The sequence below is a fragment of the Nansenia antarctica genome (assembly GCF_963989245.1).
Source record: "Nansenia antarctica genome assembly, chromosome: 12".
Classification (NCBI taxonomy): Eukaryota; Metazoa; Chordata; class Actinopteri; order Argentiniformes; family Microstomatidae; genus Nansenia; species Nansenia antarctica.
In genome coordinates this window covers 29,968,575-29,981,798 of record NC_137682.1, presented here as the reverse complement: position 1 = coordinate 29,981,798, position 13,224 = coordinate 29,968,575, and the positions used below count along the sequence as shown (strand labels likewise).

Here is a 13,224-nt window from a genome sequence, read left to right as displayed (position 1 = left end):
AGCAGTGGTGATCTCAGCAATCACAAACAGGCTGGTAGGCCATGGATGATCGAAGAATAAAAATGAATAAATAAATAAAATTAAATAAATAAATAATACTAACTGCATTTCCCAAAAACATCTGATTCACATTTCGAGGTGATTCGCATCAGTTTGAGATGATTCGCATGAGAAATGTTATGGAAACGGCTTGATTCTACTAAACTTCATGTGGATCACCTCTAATTCTCTAATTCGCACAAAGTCTGAAGCAGCAGAGAGTCTACAGATAGTATGTTTACAGATATTGCACTGCTGGTAGTTGCACACCACACTTTGTTGAAAGAAATAAAGCTGTATTGTACTTTTCAAAATATTTATTTTTGTTCTTTACATCAAACTATATACATGTAAATACTGACGAAATACTCTGACGAAATTACTTTTTACGTAGTCTAGCTCAGTGTTTTTCAACCTTTTTTGTGCCACGGCACATTTCTTACCGTGAAAAAATCCCACATCACACCGCCATCCCAAATGTTACAAAATGATACATAGTAGCCTATCATATATGTAACATTATAAGAACTTGTCGTTATACTCACTCAGTAGTATACTCATCACCCTGTATGTTGGCCATGTATGCGAGCCTCGCGCACAATTTGTCACTTGCAAGCAACTTTGCGTCATCACACTTCTCATCAGTTAAAACGCTTTTCAGCTCCTCCCGTAACTCAAACTTTTCCGCGGGACAATCATCGGCGTATGGAGCAATAACGTCTTATGCTGGGCTCCCATCTCTTCACATAATGCTGCATATAAGCGGCTTTTCAGAGGTCTTGTTTTTACAAAGTTTACCATACGAACAACAGCTATCTCCGCTGGTAAAGTCTCGGCAACATACAGTAGCTGCTGCTCCATCAGTGCAGACACTTACGCAGCTGTCCCACTGAAGTCCTCCCCTGTTGTTGTTTTTATGCAATGTCTTGCAAAAAAGAAATGTTCTGTGATTGTGTCTCCATCCACAAAGCGTGCATTGGCCAATAACAAGAGTTGAGCCAAGACTCAAGTTGCAAAGCAAACTGCCCACCAGTGATGCCGGTAACGCGATACTAAGTAACGTGTTACTCTAATCTGATTACTTTTCCCAGTAATGAGTATTCTATCGCGATACTATTTCCAAATCAGTAATCGGATTAAAGTTACTTATTCAAGTGACTGTGCGTTACTATTGCGTTACTACCTCATAACTTAGGCTAAATGCAGTATTTCTTTGTAATGTTCGATAGTAAACAAACATTTATTGCTTTTCTCGCGTCTTGGGGAGTGACGTCGGTGATCACGTTTTCAACACGAGGTGCAGCAGAATCGCTCACGTGTATCACCACGCTGATTGCACAGTGTAAACAGAAGCGTATAGCCTACACAATGGAGCGAGAACAGAGATATGCGTTAATTAGCTGGAAATATAGGGATTATTTTGAGTTTGTGTCAGCAAAGGATGACAAGAACATAAATGTTCGTTGTACACTCTGTGCTGGAAAGAAAATATTGTCCTGTGGTAAAACCACAACATCAAATTTAAAGAAACATTTGGAATCTCAGCACAGCACAGTCAAGCTCGCGGAGAAAGTCCCAGAGACCGCGGCCTCGACTTCTGCGGGAGGTCCCACACCGCTCAAGCAACAAAAGCTGGACTTCAGTAGGCCTACAAAATCACAACCTGTAAGTGTGGGAGAGTTGAATAAATTGGTCGGGCGGTATGTTGTAGAGGAAATGCTGCCCATAAACACAGTTGACTCGCCCTCTTTCCGTGCCATCATTAACAAGATCCCCACTACTACCAATGCCGAGCTACCTCACAGAACATCTTTTTCTTCGTACTTGGAGAAGGAGTATGCAGAGATGGAAAAACATCTGAAGGCTGCGCTGAACGAGGTCGACTATGTGTCAACTACAGCGGACATTTGGACAGCTAACAATAGGAGCTATATGGGAGTAACGCTCCACTGGATTAGTAGATCCACATTAGACCGCAACAAGGCTGCATTGGCGTGTAGGAGAATCCGCGGTAGACACACGTATGATGTTATTGGTGCAGAAATCGAAAACATTCACTCTTCATATGGACTAATCAACAAAGTAGTAGCAACAGTGACAGATAATGGATCTAACTTTGTCAAGGCATTTCAAGTCTATCAGCCTGCTGTCACAGAGTCCGATGATGAGACGGTGGAGGAGGCCACGGATGATGTCACTTTTTTAGATGTGTCAGAAATCCTATCAGCTGAGGATGATAGTGATGGCCAGCTGATTCTTCCCCCGCACCAAAGGTGTGCTTCACATACCCTCAACCTTATTTCTACAAGTGATGTGGAGAAGTACATCACTTCCAAACCAGAGAGCAAGGCTGTGTATAGCAGCAGCACAGCAAAATGCACAGCTCTCTGGACGAAAGCAAGCCGATCTACCGTTGCGTCAGAAACGGTGGAGGAGGTTAACAAAAGAAAGCTCCTGGTACCGACATCCACAAGGTGGAATTCCTTTTACGAAGCCATAAAGAGAATCGCAGAAATCCCCATGAATGAGCTGACTACTCTGTGCTGGGAGTGAAGTGCTTCAAAGACCAGGAGTACCAGTACCTGCATGAGTACTGTACCGTCATGAAGCCTCTAACTATAGCACTGGATATCCTACAAGGTGACTGTCCGTATGGGACTTTACTGCCCACACTTGAAGTCCTGATGCAGAAGACCCTTGCTGTGAAAGACACCCTATCCAAGATGACTGCAGGCCTTCCAGATGCCATAGTGCAGGTATGCTATGTTGTTCCATCTTAAAGATAAATAAATACATTTTCATTGCACTATTCATGAACATGGAGCAGAGTCACACCATACTGCAGTATGTAGTTTGTCAGTTGCACAAACTAATTGCATACATAATTAGTAAATAAAGGTATAAATAATAGACCTTATAGGCTACAACTAGATAATAATAAACATATCAAATTATATCTTTCAGGCTATCCAGACTCGTTTTGCCAGTGTGCTGGACAACAAAGATGCCCTTCTCGCAGCTGCTAGTTGTCCAAAATTCAAACTCCGATGGCTGAGAGATGAAGGTAGGAGGGAGCAAGTAAAGGAGCTTCTCACAGCAGAATGTCGCAAAACTGCTCCTGCAGCACAGAGCCCTGCCAGTGTACCCACCACGACTGCCAACCAAGGCGAGATGGACTTTTTTGCTTTTGAGGCGGAGCCAGAGGAGACCTACTCGGCAGAAAAGGAAGTCATGGACTACTTGAGGTCAGGGCATGAGCTTCAGATTCTGAATCAGTATCCAAACATTAAGAACATTTTCTTGAAGTATAACACTCCAACCCCATCTAGCGCTCCTGTAGAGCGGCTCTTTAGTCTGGGAGGTTTGGTGCTCACGCCTAGAAGGAACAGACTTTCTGACAAGAGGTTTGAGAAGCTTCTGTTAATGAGATACAACCACTGGTTTACTCGCCCCTTTCCACTGTTTCACTCATAGCGTGTTCATGGCCTCCATAGCGTGTTCATGGCCTCCATAGCGTGTTCATGGCCTCCTTCCAGTCTTGACAGCTGAGTTCACTCTTCATTGATAAACTCAGACTCACCCAGTTTAGGATTAGGATTATATTAGGATCATATCTGAATGGTCAGGGTAGGTTTTAGGTTTTGTGAAACCACTCCTTGCTAGTTACTGTGTTAAATAAAGATTATATTTATTTTATTGTTTAAAAACAAGTATTTATGTTGGGTGAGGCAAAGAAAGACTCTTTATTTTGTTGTTTTAAGTTATTGTTTAAAGTTTAATTATGTAATTTAAGTTACTGTTAAAATAAAGTGAGTTTTGGCAAAACCAGTTTTCATTTTTATGTTGCGGGGGGGGGGGGGGGTCGGGTGCCTAGGCAGCTGCCAATAGTAACTAAAAAAGTAACTAGTAATCTAACTTAGTTACTTTTAAAATCAAGTAATCAGTAAAGTAACTAGATTACTTTTTAAAGGAGTAATCAGTCATCAGTAATCAGAATACTTTTTCAAAGTAACTGTGGCAACACTGCTGCCCACTGCCACGTATCTTCTCCAAAACAAAATTTTCGATGTCTGCAGACATGTCATGTCATCAATGCGTCTGGCAATCGTCTTAATGAATGAATGAAACAATGTAGGTTATTTTTATCATCTTGGGGTATGGGCATACAATCGTTAGGTTTTTCAGTCACGTATTCACACACCCTCCTGTCAATCACCTGGAAGAGGCCGCTTTGCGGACGGCGATACGCTTTTCTCTGACTGTTACCATTCTTTTTGGGCTCGTCAACTTCTAACATTACACTCTGTAATATCATATTTCTTGGCTCCTCGACAGTGATGCCTCTGCTTCATTGATCACCATGGTCTTAAAATTGGCATCGTAACTCCTCCTCTGTTGTTTGTTAACTTGACCAACCAAGTGTGTCTCTGCGGTGTCTCTCCGCGGGTGTGTGTGAGTGTGTCTCCATCTCTCCAGGCACCCGTCACTGGGGTGTGTGTGAGAGGGAGAAACACGGTGGCTCGCGTGGGGAACAGTCTTTTGGCGCCATATGTTGTTGTGAATTAATATTGACGTGTAAAAGTCTAGGGCGCGAATATAAGACGATGCAACTTTTTCAGATTTTTTCCGGGAAAAAAACCCTGTCTTATATTCGGGGCAATACGGTAAGTGGAATTTGATAATTTCCCACGGCACATCTGAAGATCTCGCGGCACAGTGGTTGAAAAACACTGCTAACTAGCCTAACTTTCCTTCGTCTCTGGACAGTCTGCAACATGTCATTCATTTACTTCCACAGCATGTGTAACGTCGTAGACACGTAGCCTTTACCGCGTCATCCTCTGACCAAATTACATTTTACGTAGCCTAGCTTATTTGCTCTAACTAAGTTAATGGAAATGCTTCGCATTTCATGATTCAAATGTCTAAATTCGCTTAACTTTAATGGAAACACAGCTACTGTTGGGAATTTGTATTAAAATAACTAGAAGTGATAAATCATGTACTATGTGCTCATTTAAATAATATGTGACTGAGGTCAGTTGAGAAAAATGAAAAGGTCACGCAAAGCCAAAAGAGAGGTTCTGTTTTTGAGCGACATGAAGAAGAAAAGCTCCTGACTAAAAGAAAGTATCCGCCTGTAAATTACTTATTTTTACCTATGTGCTAACAACCATTTTACACCTGCTGTTATGATATTCTATTTTGCTGTACTGATTTTATACTTTCATAACTAATGATTAATGATTAGTCTATTCTTCTATACTGTATTTTAACTTGTTAATCGAATCCCAAGTCATGGGACTCTGTGGGCCGGGCAACAGTTATGTTTTCACAAGCTATTCTGATAAAGGTCACACTGACCTAGTCATGAGGGAATGGGTTTGAAGATCAAATAACTGGCCAATTAGTGCTTTAGAACGCACGTAGAATGTATAAAAATGTCTGTTCATCCTAAAAATGTAACTGTGTGCATATGTGTGGTGGCCTGGGAAAACCCGTCGGATGTCGCTGGCGTTCGTTTGTGGCAAAGAGCAAAAATAGATGGAAATCGCGATTTTGGCGATTTTGATATTATGTGGTATTCTAGTACTTTGTTTGAACTCCATACTACATTATGGTGAATAAACATTTTGAATGAATGAATGAATGAATGAATGAATGAATGGACTTTATTGTCATTGCTACAGTACAGGTACCAAACAACGAAATTTAGGAGGGGTGGCTCCCCTGGTGTTAGGAAAGGAAAAAAAAAAAAAAAAAAACTTTTAGAAAAAGAATAAAATCACAAGAAGGTAAGGAGCTGGTTTACATAAATAAAGGCTATGTACACAATCCACTGTACTATACTGCACAGATAGTCAACTAGGGTTGTCATATTGCACAATAGTATTTTTTCACGTTATTTAAAGTGTCACAGTTTGCAGGCTTGAAATGTACATGTTTGTGCCTCAGCACTACACCTGATTTTTTTCAGTCCAGCAGCTGCCATACAATCCGTCCAGACTGTCCAGGGCCCAGAACTTAGGTCTTTGCTGTGTTCAGGGCCTGAACGGCCCTGTGGTAGAAGCAGTTCTTCAGTCTGTTTGTCTTAGCGGCCGGGGTCCTGTACCTTCTTTTCGAGGGCAGCCTGATAAAGTGTACGTGCCCAGGGTGGGTCGGGTCCCTGGAGATCTTGGAGGCCTTCCTGAGACAGCGTGTGTTGTACAGCTCTTCCAGAGAGGGGAGGGGGGCGCCGGTGATCTTCTGTGCTGTTCTCACGACTCTCTGTAGCGCATTTCTCTCCGCTGTTGTGCAGTTGTAGAACCAGTTGCAGATGCCGTAGGTGAGGATGCTCTCCACTGCGCCGTGGTAGAAGGCCACCAGTATCTCCTGCTTGTTGTGTTCTTTCCTGAGGCATCTCAGGGTGTATAGCCGCTGTTGTGCCCTCTTGATGGTGCCTTTTGTGTTGTCCTTCCAGGTCAGGTCATCCCGCATGTGATGTCCCAGGAATCGGAGGGTTGAGACTCTCTCCACGCTCTCTCCGTCGATGAGCAGGGGCTGGATCTCGGACTTTTTCCTCCTGAAGTCTACGATGAATTCCTGGGTCTTTGACTTGTTCAGCAGCAGGTTGTTAACCTTGCACAGCTTGCTCAGTTGCTCTACCTCATCCCTGTACGCCGCCTCGTCCCCCCCCGAGATACATCCCACCACGGTGGTGTCGTCTGCAAACTTTACGATGTAGTTGCTGGGGTGGACGGGGGTGAAGTCGTGGGTGTAGAGGTTGTAGAGGATGGGGCTTAGCACGCAGCCCTGGGGGGACCCAGTGCTGAGGCTGAGGGCTGTGGAGGTGTGGGGGCCCACCCGCACCCTCTGGGGGCGGTCGGTCAGGAAGTCCTTGATCCACGCACATATAGAGTGTGATAGACCCAGGTCTAGTAGTTTGGTCACTAGCCTGTCTGGAAGGATGGTGTTGAAGGCGGAGCTGAAGTCCACGAAGAGCAGTCTCGCGTAGCTGTTTCCCCTCTCCAGGTGGGATAGAGTGGCGTGGAGAGTCGTCGCGAAGGCGTCCTCTGTGGACCTGTGGGCTCTGTAGGCGAACTGGTATGGATCCAGGTTGGGCGGGAGGCGTGTGAGTATGTGGGCCCGGACTAGTTTCTCGAAGCACTTCATGATGATTGGTGTGAGTGCCACCGGGCGGTAGTCGTTTAGGCAGCTCACCGTGCTTTTCTTCGGGACTGGGATGATAGTTGAGGTTTTCAGGCAGGGTGGGACGGTGGCCTGGGACAGGGACTGGTTAAAGATGTTGGTGAAAACCCCGGCCAGCTGGTCGGCGCAGTCTCTCAGCACCCGTCCCAGGACGCCATCCGGCCCCGAGGCTTTCCTGGGGTCCACCGCCTTCAGTACGCGTCTCACTTCATGCTCTGTGAGGGTGAGGCTGCTGAGAGCTGGAGAGAGTGGTGTTTGTGTTGCGGTTACCTCCGTTCGCCCCTCGTCGAACCGGGCGTAGAAGGTGTTCAGCTTTCCCGCCAGCAGGGGGTCGTCCTCTGCGGCTGTGAGCCTGTTGGCTCTGAAGTTTGTCATCTGCTGAACCCCCTGCCACATCCGCCTGGAGTCGTTGCTCAGGAGGCATTCCTCAATCTTCTCTCTGTGCTCTGCCTTGGCCGCTTTGATGCCGCGCTTTAGGTTGGCCCTGGTGGAGCTGTACAGCGGTGTGCTCTTCCCTGCGAAGAAGGCGTTGTCCCTCTCGTTGATCAGTTTTTGGACCTTCCCAGTCATCCATGGCTTCGTGTTGGGGTAGACCCGGACCCGTTTGTCCACGGTGACTGAGTTGGTGCAGTTCACTATGTGGTTCAGAACCGACAACGTGTACTGTTCCAGGTCCTCATGCTCATATTCCTGCCATAGGGTGTCATTTAGGCAGATCTGCAGTGGAGCGGACCCTTCTGGCCAGGTTCTGACAGTCTTAGTGGTGATGGGAAAAAGTGGTGATGTTTTAAGAAAACAAAAGAGAAAGTACTTATTTTTATGTTTTTGTGGTGGGTAGTTTGTCTGCATCACAAGCAGACAAACGAGACCGGCTGATCTGCATAGGCTCCTCCCCCGACCCGGAGGAGAAAGGAGTCGGGGGCAGCATGGGGGCAGCATTTCTCATCTTTCCCTTTTTTTGACATGATACATTAAAATGCTCATAACTTTTTAAAATAAAGGGCTATCTCAGTCATTCAACCAGTTATGAATAGCTGAGAACTTCTAATTTATGGAAATATTAAAAAATGAAAATGTCAAAATGCCACCATGTGAAGGGTTTTCCCAGGCCACCACACATATGCTTACTGATTTGTTAATGCTTACTGATTTCTTAAAAACATAACAGAATGTGTGTGTGTCTAACGTTGCGCAAGACTAGGCTGCTCCCACAGGTGGATACAGTTGCTGACAAAGTGTGCAACCACTCTCACCATGACTAACGTATACACTAACGATAACACACAGATCACTCGCACACACACCGAAAGGAGTTGAAGGCCACATAACTAATTAAAACACTTGCTTACTAATCAAATGGTCACAGCTGCAACAGATTTAATGCTGACAATTAAAAACTACCAGATAGGGGGAGGAGGGACAGCCCAGCCCCAAATGTTAAATCAAAATGTATAAGTACTATGTATCAAGGCGAAACTGGGTTCTTGTCTGGTGAAGCTTCTGTAGTTAACCTATTGACGGCTAGCTGATACTGGCCTGCGGTGGTGAAACTAGATGGGACCACTTTTCCATGGAAATGAACTATTATTGCTTGCTGATGTGCTTGAATAAATATTATCTTAAAGAACAGTTCAGTAGTGGTGCCTAATATTTGATTAGATCATTTTATCTTAAGAAGTTATATCAAGGACGTCTCGTTGAGATTAAACAAACTCGCTTGTAAGTGACGACTCAATTAACTCAATTCTGTTGATCGGCTTACACTACTGAAAAAACGTCCTCTAAAGCCCTGTCCGGACGGCATATAAATTACCTGAGGACCTCGGTAATATATGTTTTACCTGGGGTAATTCGGTAATTTTTATCCCGTCCGGACCGACCATGTCAGTGATTTACTCCGGGGACCCCAGTAATTATTCCGGCTGGAATTACCTACTGTGTTTCAGCAAACCCTGAGGTCCTCAGGTAATTTTATTACCGTCCGGATTTACATGTCAGTAATTGGTACGCATTGCATGATTTTGCGCGATATTAATACTAGAATTTACCGTTTTGACCGGGGTAGCTCTGTGCAAACAATGGATGTGGATGACATTATTAACTCCCTTGAATCTCCACTATCGGATAACCAAACCACCTAAAAGGTTAATCGACGACGACGATGTAAGTGACGATGGACTGATTTCTTCTTCTGAACCAGTTCTAGCGAATTTACCTAACATTAGCTTGTAAACTGTGCAGTTTGTATGGTCTGGATCTAGCACTCTATAAATCACGGTGTCTGACAACACACAGGGATGAAGTTAGGGGTGGGAATCGCAAGGTAACTGACGTATTGATAACCGTACAATATTACCCCCCGATAATCTATACATTGTAAGAGAAAATTCATCAACGATACATCCCAATATCTGTTAACTGATATTTCATAACGTGGTTCCAGTGTTAGCAGCATTCGGCAGAAACCTTCGTTTTCCACACCCCTGTACAGGCGAAGGTCCTTGAATGAATGAATGAATGAATGAATGAATGAGCCCTCGGGGAGTTAAAGTTTGTTTTGAAATATTATATAATCGTTCGAGACTTTAGATCTCGTATCTGTTTTTCCCCGCTTTGCGCCATTTCAGCCATTCATCTTAATTTTAATAACATCAAAACATTCTGATAGAACATCGACATGCTAGAAACACATAACTACACATAATTAGATGCTCACACAGCCCCAAACGCGAACACATCCCAAAACGAAAGTATTTACAAATTATGAGTATTTCGTGATCGTTAAACTGCTGTTTATTATATCGAGTGGGTACTTTAAAACGTTTCGTGTTATGAAAAAACCGAGTCTACGAGTGGTGTCGGCTGCGTTCGTAAATTCGCTCCGGAAATCTGATCAGCAGTCATGGAATGCCTCTTGTCCAATCAAATGACTTGTTGTTGCTACACGTGCGTTGTGTTGTGGGTCTGACAAAATATCCGGCGGGAACAGCTTCTTCTTCTGTGATGTTAAATGGCAGCTTGCACGCGAAACGCAAACATGCATGGAGATTTTTTATTCCATCCGGATCGGTCATTAAAATCACTGGGGTCCTAGGGTAAAAAAATATTACAGAGGTCCTCAGGTAATTTATATGCCGTCCGGACAGGGCTTAATTCTCAAAAAAAGTTTGTACGCTCGCTTGAGGTGGTTTTTGCCTTTTGCGAATCAGAGTTAATGCACAAAAAGATAGATGGAAACTGACATGAATCAGCTGTTTCCGCTGTCTGCGTCTTCACGGAATTTGTCTTTCTTGTGTCTTATATGATTAAGGCCACTTGTTCTGCTGCAATGTCACTAGACAACATGGTTTTGATGTTCATATTCCCAGTTTAGGGAGACAGTTGTTCTTATTCCCAGTTTAGGGAGAAAGTTGTATGTTTACAGACAGGGAGGATGGCAGAGGAGGAGTGGAGAGAAGAGGAGAGTTAAAGAGAGGAGGGGAGAGGATTTGAGTTTGTGCCTCATGATACTGTATAAGTAGCCTATACCGCGCCATCCTCTGACGAAATTACGCTTTATGTAGCCTAGATTATTCTCCCCAAACCAGTTAATGGAAAAAAAAGTGCATAATTCACATTTTCTTTCTTCTTATTTTTTGTGAACTTTCAAAAGTTTGCTTAAAATTCGCTTGACATTTTATGGAAACACAGCTAGTAACATTATTGTCTGCTCGAGTACAAGTTTTTCTAGGGCCGAAAAGCAGAAAGTTCTTGACAGGTCAAGTCAATCTTCAGATTTAAATCCAATTGAATTACATGCATTTCATTTCCTGATTGTTTTTAGGTCAAAATGCTTTGACAAAATGCTTCCTGTTTCCAATACTTATGAAGGTATGAAATAAAGGTTAATACTTGTGAATGTTTCATGTTTTTTTCATGTGAATAAACATTTTAAATGTAATCTACAGTTCCTCCCAAACACACATCACATACATGTGACGGCCGGCCCGCTGGTGAAACCACAAACAAATGGCAGAATCAAAGTGAAAGTGAAACTTATTGTGTCAATAATATCTGGTTTTTTCATAAGACGCAACTTGAAGTTTTAAAATACCCACTCGATATAATATACAACAGTTTAACGATCACTAAATACCTATAATTTGTGGATTGGATTCTCTGTTCTCGTTTGCCGTAGGCTACTGGTAAGTGATAATGACTTGTAAACATACTTTCTTTTTAGGACGTGTTCAAAAGCAAGGACTGTGTGTTCATCTAATTATGTGTAGTTATGTGTTTTTAGCATTTCCATGTTCTCTCAGCATGTTGTGATGTTATAAAAACACAGTTAGATGTTCGTAGCGATGTACCACTGTTAGCCGCTAGCTGTTAGCAGCGTTTGTAGCTGCGGTTTCATTAGTCACGTTTCTCCCATTCTGTCCCATTCCCATTCTTGAGATGCACCAACATTCAAATACTTCTGTCGTCTTGAATTTTTTCCCGATTTCAATGACACATCATTTGAAAGCTTACAATCTGTAGTTTCAGATGTAAAACTGAAAGATTACTGCAAATGATTTATGATTTCACCAGCTGGTGTCACATATGGTCCACCAGTATTGCTTGCAACCTCTTCCTAGAAATGTAGGGGCTTCCTTACCCCAGCCATTAGTTGCCACATCACGGGTGCAGATCTCGTTAGCCAACCGCTCAAAGTACTCGGGCAGGTCGGCATACTCGTTGCCATAGGAGATGACCTTGATGCCCTTGTCCAGCAAGTTGTCCCGGAGCTTCTTGAACTCGCCCACGTCCTCACGCCGCACCAGCATGAAGTGTTCCAAGTCAGACTTGTGCTTGACCGCCTCCAGGAAGAGTGCCTGGAAGGTGGTGTCATCCACAGTGCGCCCGCAGCCCAGGAACACAAAGGACTTGGTCTCATAGAGTTTCTGGATCTCTCTCTACCAATCCAAGACAGTTTGCATTGCATTAGTGGGTCTTGACATCAGTTAGTGTAAACATGAAACATAAGCCAATAGCCAAGTAATAACCCTTAATTTAGGCCTAAACACATAGATTACTTTATAAGGTCATCTGAATAGATTTTCTGTTGACATGGGTATAGCTGCTTGTGCCTGCCTAAATGCTCACCATTACTTCAGTGTTCCTTAGTACATTCTGATAGCCAGCAGGGTGCAGTACAATACCACTGGGATTGGTATAGACACCATGAATGTGCAAAACACTCAGCCTCCTCTTCTCCTGAGCCCACTCCAAGACCTACACGAACAGAAACACACATTTCACAAACCAAACCCAACCCTGTTCTCACTGGGCAGGGAGTGTATATATATATATATATATATATATATATATATATATATATATATATAAATATAAGGTACATTTCTGGTAAACGGATATTAGTCCTGATGGAGACAGGGCATAAATGCATTAATCTAAAAAGCAATATAGAGAAACATTTAGGTAGATTTTTGTGGATTAGTTTAGGACAACAAACCCGTTGTAAATAAGAATCCATGTTAACCCTGGGTAATGAACTGGGGCTAGGCGGCTACATCATGCTAAATTGCAGTGGCATCATGGAAACAATGTTTTAGTTCTGCTTTAGGAAGAATAGATAGTTCTATTCATAATCAAAGACAAACATTGATAAAACCATGAATCTTTAAGGGAAGTTGGGTCTTTGACCCCACCACATGCATACTATATGTACCACAGACAAAATACTCTTTCATACAGATAGTCTATTGTTGAATCAACTAGGGATGCACCGGAATGAAAATTCTTGTCCGATGCCGAAACCGAAATGAAGGAAAACACTTGGCCGAATAGTGAATACCGAGTGCGTACCGGCAGTTTTACATTTATTTTGCCAATTTTTCTACCATTGCATAAATTAAATAAATGTTGCTTTTTATTCATGCTTGTATGCTTATTCGTGTAAAATGTAAAATGATAATTATAACAATTACATGTTTGAAATTGTATATACTTTAT

General features: G+C 43.1%; 1 protein-coding gene across 4 annotated transcripts in view; it reads right to left on the bottom strand.

The window, feature by feature from the left end:
- The window catches only part of fam118b (family with sequence similarity 118 member B), a 28,171-nt gene that overhangs the window by 2,585 nt on the left and 12,362 nt on the right, over positions 1-13,224 (bottom strand). For all 4 annotated transcript variants that reach the window (XM_080543075.1, XM_080543074.1, XM_080543077.1 and 1 more), the window contains exons 5-6: positions 12,355-12,483; positions 11,867-12,164 (exon numbers count right to left, since the gene is read on the bottom strand). In XM_080543075.1, the coding sequence (XP_080399201.1) occupies positions 11,867-12,164; positions 12,355-12,483 (427 nt within the window). The remainder of the gene's footprint in view (positions 1-11,866; positions 12,165-12,354; positions 12,484-13,224) is intronic.